This window comes from Pteropus alecto, unplaced genomic scaffold, assembly GCF_000325575.1.
Source record: "Pteropus alecto unplaced genomic scaffold, ASM32557v1 scaffold103, whole genome shotgun sequence".
NCBI classification, from domain to species: Eukaryota; Metazoa; Chordata; class Mammalia; order Chiroptera; family Pteropodidae; genus Pteropus; species Pteropus alecto.
The window spans coordinates 281,641-290,539 of NW_006436288.1; the positions used below are offsets into that span (position 1 = coordinate 281,641).

At 42.0% G+C, this 8,899-nt stretch overlaps 1 protein-coding gene across 4 annotated transcripts in view; it reads left to right on the plus strand.

Annotated features, from left to right (window-relative positions):
• The window catches only part of ETV6 (ETS variant 6), a 217,738-nt gene that overhangs the window by 178,821 nt on the left and 30,018 nt on the right, over positions 1 to 8,899 (plus strand). For all 4 annotated transcript variants that reach the window (XM_015590065.2, XM_015590066.2, XM_015590067.2 and 1 more), the window contains one exon: positions 1,615 to 1,749. In XM_015590065.2, coding sequence (XP_015445551.1) covers positions 1,615 to 1,749 — 135 coding nt within the window. The remainder of the gene's footprint in view (positions 1 to 1,614; positions 1,750 to 8,899) is intronic.

An 8,899-nucleotide genomic window follows, 5' to 3' on the forward strand; every position in this document is an offset into this window, starting at 1 on the left:
GCCTTCCTGCCACGTCAGCATGCCTCTCTAAACGAACAAAGTTGAACACTCTCACAGACACTAAATTTATATTTCCTGGCCTTCCCTTCCAAAATGGATACACTAATTACTGACCATTTTTTTTTTAGTAATAGTAATCATCAGGAACACATTTTTTAGTGTTTTCGTTTTCTCTTCTTCATACTACCGAAATAAAGCATCACTCAAGCCCACAGGATAAAACCCAGCAAGTGTGAGGCCATGCAAATTAAGAAAAGTTCAGGAGGACATTACACTAAACCAAAACAAACAAAATGTTGATTAGGGACTTATTTTTGTAAGCGATTAAAATGTAAATCATTAAAATAGGACTGTATTTCAGGCTCTGTATCCTCCTCTCTTCAGAGACAGCTTCACCATGACTACTAGGTCTGGATTCCATGATCTCCAAAGTCTTCCCAGCCCCAAAACAGACGTGTGTGCCACAGTTCTACCTTATACAGAACATTTGTAAAAGTCTGATCCAGAACACCTCTGCTACTTTTCGCCCATGTCATTAAAGGAACTACCCAGTGACAAGGTGTCTTCAGCTCTTTAAAAAGTCTTTTGCTTTATTTCATCATAATAGTAAATAGTGGCAATAAGTTATATTAATAACAACGAAAATTCAAAGACAGAGGAAGAAACAAAATCAAAGCAAAGACAAGGGACCTCAGGAATCCCTTAGAATAGAATATTATGCAGCTTTATTTGGTACAAATGGAAAAGGAGTAGAAGTTTGCAGAAAGAAAGAAATTAACATGGAGTGTTTCTCAGGTTCAAGCTGAGTTTAAAAGAAAAAGAATAATTTAGCCATATCTACAGCCCAAAATATGCAGTTAAATTAAGTTGTTAATTAAAGAATCTGTTAAAAATGGCTAAAATTAGAGATAAAAGCCCATTGTTTGCTACAGATGCTGACTGCATATCTGTGTGTGGAAGGGCGTGGCGGGACAGTCAAAAGCCTATGGTATTTTAAAGATTAATCACCCCTAAGGGGTTTGGAGGCACCCACCTGCATTTTGAACTTGGATGTAAGCCAAAGGGGTGGGATAAGATCATGACAGGTCTTTTTCTCTAATTAACTACTCAGTGGACACTTGAAATACCAAATATATCAGAACCGAGGGCCCCAGTTCAAACCAGTCCCACCATCCTCTGCAAAGGGCTGACATGTAAAGATGATTTTCTGGAGATTATAGAACCTTGGAGCAGTGCCTGCAATGTATTTTTAAAGGAGGAAAACATCCCAGAAAGTGCCAGTTCCCTGTGGGGTATCTTCAGTACTTAGCACCTCTGACCAGACTAGTGAATTTTTTTATGTTCTTATCCTGCCTGGAACTGGAGTGGGTAGAAAAGCCTCTTGGTTGGGTGGTTTTTTGTTTTTTGTTTTTTGTTTTTCACATGGCTCTGACCTTCTTGAATTCCAAGTGGCACTTCCTGTCCCCTGTAAGCCCCATGAGAGTAGGTAGCGTGCCTATCTTGCTCACATGACATTGTGTCCTTAAGGCAGTGCCATGCATAGAGTCAAAGCTAAATAAATAGTTGAATGAAATATTTCCAGTTTCTCTATTTCTCTTTCCTCTTTCTTTACAGGTGATGTGCTCTATGAACTTCTTCAGCATATTCTGAAGCAGAGGAAACCTCGGATTCTTTTTTCACCATTTTTCCACCCCGGAAACTCTATCCACACACAGCCGGAAGTCATACTGCATCAGAACCACGAAGAAGGTAACCGAAGAGGCTTCTCTTTCCTTGCCTGAGACTTAGACATATCAAAGAGTTTTCACTCTTAATTTGATAAATTGTTCTTCATCATGCGATTCATTTTTCACTCAACAAACGATTTATTGCGTGCTTATTATGTATAAGATCCTGGGGGAAATGCCAAGATGAATAAGATATACTCTTGACTCTTTGCAACTCACAATCTAAGTGAAGATATGAGATAGATATACACATAAGTGTCAGAGCATAACTATAATAGGAAGCACTATAAAAGGTAGTAGTAGAAGGGGAATTACATCCAGGTGCAGGCGGCAGGGTCGGCTTCATGAAGGAGGTGGCTCTAGAGGATTCCTTGATGGTCCAGCAGGATTTTAATAAGCAGGGATGAAATGAAGAACATTCCAGGCAGAGAGAATGACATGGGATGAAGTCCTTGAAATAGAGAGCAGTCAGGTGACTTGGGTTGTAGAGCTTATCTCTGTCCACCCCCCCCACCCCGCCCTGACCTTAATCTTTTGTTTTGAAAAATTTCAAACATGTCCCAAATAGAGAGAATAAACTAAATATACCTATGACAATCACCCTGTTTAAAAATCAACATTTTGCCTTTGCAAAGCTAGTCCAAGGAGGTTAGATTGGAACCAGAATGTGGAGGACCTTGATGGAGGACAGTAATGGGGAGTCACTGAGTTGTTGTGAGCAGAGGGTAATACGAGCTGCGGGGAGAAAATGAGACCCAAACTCTGTGAACTCTGTAGTGAGCCAGGGGGTTCCTCTTCATGTACTAATGGTGGTTTCTTACAGTGTACTCAGTGTTAAGTGCTTATTTCAGCTTTCCAGGTGCTGCTCATCTCCTGTGAGTCACAGTCATCATAAAACCATTGGTAGAAAACAGAACAAAAGACCAGAATCGAATTGTGGCCCTGGATGTAGTTACAAATCAAGTGTTTGGATACAGAAATAGGGTATACAAATCTTACTGGTGCATCATGCCATCATACAGTGATGCATAGTGCCTCCGAGAAGCGTTATGTCCCTGTGTCCCTGCCCAGCTTGGTTAGACGACAGACGTGGGGACACAAAGGAATACTTTTAAACTTGTGCTTTTTCTTAGAAGCAGATTACTAGGGGCCTCAAACCCTGGTCCCTTGGAGTATTTCCTGAAATTGATAGATCACCACCAAGAGCAAGGCTAATATTTTTGTTTTGTTGTTGGCAAATTTTAAAAAATGAGAAGTTATTTGTTTTCTCAGTTAACACTTCACAAAAGAGAGCCTGACTCCAGGCAGCCGCATCTCTTTCTTGTACCAAGTGTTTCGCGGCAGGTCCCCTCGCTTCCGCTTCCATGATGTGGAATAAACGAGCATTTCTTGACGGCTCCCTGCTCGTTTTCTCTCACCCTTTCTTCTCTAGCTTTACCCTTGCTAAATTTAGCAGCTGCCCCGCGCCCCCAGTTCAGTTTCTTCATTCTCTTGCTCTTCCTGTGAGTATATTTCCGGCTCGCATAATGGCCAGCAGCCACTCCAGACCAGAGGAGGTGAGTTTACTGAAGCTTGACCTCAAGGCAAGAATCATATTACCCTGCCTGCCTCTTCAGATACAAAAGTACAAAAGGTGTGTGATGGGTTGGTTTTTTTTTTTTTTTCCTGCTCTCTCTTTTTCTCATTATTTAAAACAAATACCATTTGGAATTTCTATTCCTCTTTTGATTCCCAAATGCGATTGGAGGCTGATGGTTTCACCTCATCGTTAATCCTTCCTCCTTTCCCCTTGGCCTGATTTGACTCATAAGTAGGTGTGTTTGTTGTTGTTCTCATTTGCAGGAGCTAATCAATAGAGAAAACTGGCTTACTGTCAGAGCTACTCTCAAACCAAGTAAATACAGATGTGCCACGACCTACGCCATAATGATCTGTGCTCTCAAGTGGTATAATGTTGGTGGTGGCGAGCTCAGTAGGTAAAAGAATGGAGCTAATGAAGCCAAGGTCAAGGGCTTCCTTGCTCTTTGAACCAGTTAGCTCTGCTTCAGACCAGCCTCTTAAAAGTACTGTGTTCTCAGAGACCATTCCCTAAAGCCGTCAGCCAGGAAACAAGATCTGAAGGCACATGCCCTCTCCTTCGCCCGTCCAGGCGATGGCATGGTCTCAGGTGAAGAGGTGGACACACAAGAAGGGAGTCATAGGTCTTTATCAAGTCACGACAAATAATCGAAGCTGTAGAAGGCATAGAGCTGACACGAAGAGGCTACCTGCCCCCGGACATCCAGATATACGGGTGCCCTTGGTGACAAAGGAACCAACTAGAGGTGTATAGACCAGTACGAGTTCCCTACCTCCAACCACCTCCTACCTCTTTCCACGACATGTATTACCTCCAGAATCAATACTGTTATATTTACTCATGAATGATAACACATTAATATGTTAACATACAGAAAGAGCTGGTCTTGAAAAAAAAAAGTCTGTAAAGTGCAATTATACATATCGAATATTATATCTATGATGATTTTTTTTTTTTACATAATTGGGGATACAATGCCATGTAAAAGTATGTTGCTATTGACTTGGTGCAGAGAGAAACATGACCAAATGGGAGGAGAGAGGCTGGCAGGGGGAGGCACGCAGAGTGCGATGCAAACACAAAAAAGTTTCCTTCAACCCTCCCGTGATCTCACCTCATCACTGCCACCGACTTCACCAGCTCAGACACTCGTAATTTCACAGCGGGAATGTATATCACCATGCAAACGTGTCTCATTTAATCTAGCAACAGTTCTCTGTAAATATGCCGTGTGAGTACATTACATTGAAATCTCACCTTTCTCACTAGCAGCCAAGTGGCAGTGCCAGAAACCAGGAAGTTGAGGAAGCTGGTGCCAGCTCAGAAGAACCCTCCACTCCACCCCACCCCCACCCCCACCCCCCGCAGGAGAGGAGGATAATAGGCAGTAGAGGAGGGTGATTGTACCAATTCAGACCCTTTATTTTTGTAAATACTCTTTATCTCCATAATGTACACTGTTCTGAAATTGTGTCATGCCTTGGGCAGAGCAGTCCTCAGATTACCCGAGGTCTAGGAGAACCAGCATTTCTACTCTCTTCCCTTATTTACTTATGGGAAGAGAGCACAATATTATATAACTATGGTAACCTTAAAATTTTTCACCCATGCCGACACATTTATGACAATGAAATGGGACTCTAATAAGTCAGCTAGGACAATAGGCATAAACCAGAACCATCCCTGACAGACTGGAACACATGGTCAGCTTAGATAAGAATGTTTAAAGAATGGGATCAGAAGTCAGGAAACCAGGTTCTAACCCTCCATTCTTCTAGAGCAATCATAAGGACTGTTTCTCATTTCTCTGGCCCTCGGCTTCCCCGTTGGTAAGGTAGCGGATTAGACTAAATGGTGTCAGATCTTACAGCTCCCAAATCCTAACTAACATTCTTTGCAAGGTCTGAGCCTCCCTGGGTGATGTGAAGATGAAAGGCACATTCTCTACCTTTAGGGTCATGGGCAACTAAAATCCAGAAAATCCTAATGGGTCCTGCCTGGTGCTGCTCAGAGACATTTGAGCATCCCTTCTATTCTCATTTGTCTCACTTTATCAAGAATTGCTGGTAACATTGCCCCTCTCAGTAGTCAAACCAAGAGTAGTGTCATTCACTTGTTTCAGGATGAAAATCTCAGTTTAAATAGATTCCTCTTTTTTTTTTTTTATTGTCATGACCCATTTTATCTGCATAATGTAATTAGTTAGGAAGTCATGTAGGAAGGAGACAAAATATGCAGTGATACAACTTCTTTTACCAAAACCAAGAGGCAAAATATCTTTAGAAATTTCAGACCAGCAAATGATTATAAAATAAATTTATTTTCATCGCATGTGGTTGTAATAACAACTTCTTTTGATACCTTAGCTTCCAAAATCAGTTACTTTTAACTCCATGGAATATTTAAAAGAAAGGGGTTGTCCCAAAGTATATATTCCATTGCCACTGATCCTTTGATGTTAGAACTACTTAAATAGTGATTTCCTAAAAGATCATTAAGTGATATAAAGTATGCGTTCAGTCTGGGCTCATCTCCAAATGGCAGAGTTACCCCTGTCGTCCTAGACATACACAAGTCTCTAGGGAGAAGCATCTCCGTTTCTTGAATGTTTTCATTCCACAGCCCCTTTGTGGGACCCTTCTATAGTTTCAGTTCTCAGTCCCATCCTCTCTTATGTCCCATCTAAGAGAGTGGGAGGTGATTTTGAATCACTTTAACTTGAAAACATTTATACATGTAGTGCTTGCTGTAACTGTTCCCACAACAGTCAACACAGTTTTAAGGTGAAAGTTCTGCTTTGAGGCAGCTGTCACCAGGTAGACATGAAAATCTGAAGCAATGATGAGACATTTCAAGTATCAAAATACTGCTGTTCTCAATTCCCCTTATAGCCACGCAGGGTAGTAGAGAGAAATAATGTCTTTGTGGGAGATGGGACGAGTGGCCTGCATTCTGGGATGGGCCACAGAAGTTTTACTTACATGATTGCTTTATTGAAGGAAATATTACCCCTGCCCCCTCCCCCACTTATTAAATCCAAGTGCCCAGAGACTGCTTTGGAGGAAGGAAATCTTACACAATTTTCGTAAGATAGTTAAATAAGGTGAGGTATATGGATCTGCTTCATAATAACAAAGTAAGAGTTAGCATTTATTGGGTCCTTGTTGCATGCCAAGTCCTATTTTGAGCTCTTATGTGTTTAAATCATTTAATCTTCACAACAAGCCATAAAAGAAAGTGATATTATTCTCACTTTATAAATTGGGTCTAGAGCAGTAAAGTAACATGTCCCAAATCACACAGCTACAAGGGAGCAAAGCTAAGACTTAACCCTGCTTGACTCCAGTGGCTGTGTTCATCCCACTGCAGCATGAATGAGCCAACCAAAGTAACGTTTTTATTAATTTTTTTTTACAAGCACCCTGAAAATGGAACAGAGATGGATGATGAGGAGAACTGTAGAGATTAGGATGCCAGGTCAGGTCCCCTGACTGGGGTACACTGTGGCAGGTCCTAGCACGCCTGCTTATAATTTTTCTGCTTCATAGTACTCGAAACTGCCAAATCTAAACAGAAAGAAAAGTCAAAGATAACTTTTGAGGCACCAGGATATGTCTTCAGTTCATGATATTAAAACCTCACACTAACTTGGACTGAATTAACCCATATAAATCATTGCCTCAGGACGAATGGTTACAGCATGAGGAATATCCCCAGCCTGTGAGAAATGCGAGTGCTGAGTCAGGCACTGGCTCCTGAGAGCAGAAACACTGGCTGTCGTCCCCTTTGGGAGCCAGCCCCTCAGGACAGCTGCTGAGTAGGCACTAGGGTAGATGAAGTTTTGAGCTGCTCAGGCCACATGCTATTACTGGTTGTTGTAACAATGTCCCCGATTCTCTAGTCTTGCTGGAATCGTGTCGATGACTAAAGTGTCAAGGAGGCTATTGGCTGGAGTCTGACATCTTTGTAAGCCGTGCTAACCATATAATGCATGACGGAGGCAGAGAGCTTGTTGGTGTGTGTGTGTGCGCTCCAGATCCAGGCTACCTGTTCAAATCCCAGCTCCCCATTTTACCAGCTGTGTGACTTTAGGCAAGTTACTTAACCTCCTTGGGTCTCAGTTTCCATCTGTAAAGGAAGGAAAAAAGCAGTACCTATCGAATATGATTGACTTTATGGGGAATGCCCTTAGAACAGCATCTATCATATAGCAAGTACTCCATAAATGCTATTATTATTTGATATTTCTTTCTTACCACTGTTTGGTCAGGGGTTTTTTTCCCCATTTTTTTCCCCCTTTAAACTTAAAAAAAAAAAATGCAGATTTCAAAAAAATAAACTTAAAAAATTAATTTTGATAAAATACATATAAGGTTTAGCATCTTAACCATTTATAAGTGTAGAGTTCTACATTTAGTGTTAGTAAAGTCTATTCATGCTATTGTGCAGTGGTTGGTCTTTTTACCTCCATTTCCAATTCTATTAACCATTCCCATTATTGCAACTGCATGCACTTTGTGCAAAAACCGCATTTGTGCATCCCGGACATAGGAAGGGCCTATTGCCTTCCCATTGCCATTGTCCTCGACCCCCTTCATGGATGAACCGGGTACTCGTGACATTATTTCTATTGGAAACTACATTTGAAGTGCCAGCCTGACTTACTTTGAGCACACAGCCTGTTTTGAAAGTGAACAGGTTTCACTTTGTTACCTCACAGTGCTTCGTTACCTCGCAGGACCTGACGCATAGTAGGTCTTTCACGATCCCTTTGGAACCTGTTAATTTTCCGGCTGTCTCCTCTCACATTTAAGAACTATAAGATTAACCTTTTTGTGCCCCTTTCAATTCTGTGATTCTTGGATCTGACAGGAGGTAACAAGGCTCCACCCGAGGAAGAATAGGCCCAGGTCTTGACTTCTTGTTATCCTGGGGAGCCAGATAACATCTTTTCCCCTTTCCAGACCTCATTCCACTCTTCTCTACCTCCTTTCCTGTCCAGGACCTCTCCTTCCACTACTTTGCTTCCTATATTTCTGGGTCTAGGATAACATGACCTTTTACCCTTTGACCCTTGTCCCCTGATGCAGCATTTGATTGTGAGAGGGCAGTGTGGAGGCACTGGGTGGTGCACAGGGCCTTTTTTCAATGGTCTGGGCTGTCAGTCCACCTCAGGAAGGATATACTCACCTTCCCTGCCTCTTCTGGCTTCCTCCATTGGTGTACAGGCTGCCCTTAGCCCAAGGGCTACCTGGCTCTATTAAGACAGAAGTTTTAGGGGCAAGATATCCCTAATATGCATGAATAATTCTCCAAGGTAGCCAGGAAGTCTTCAAGAAACTTCCTCTTACCAGTAGGGAAATATCATCTGATTTCTTTGAGATAAGGACACTGGGGGTAGTGTGAGTTCACTTTCAGAAGACATTATCTTGCTCTTTCCCCTTTCCGGCACTCCTCTGCCTTATCTGTGTCCCACCCTGACCCCATCCCTGTAAATGATTTACAAGGTTTACCCGGACAGGTCTAATAGGCTCATTGAAATCTGATCCCTTCTGTGCTGCTTTATTGAGACTTAAGGAGATTCTTCTACAAG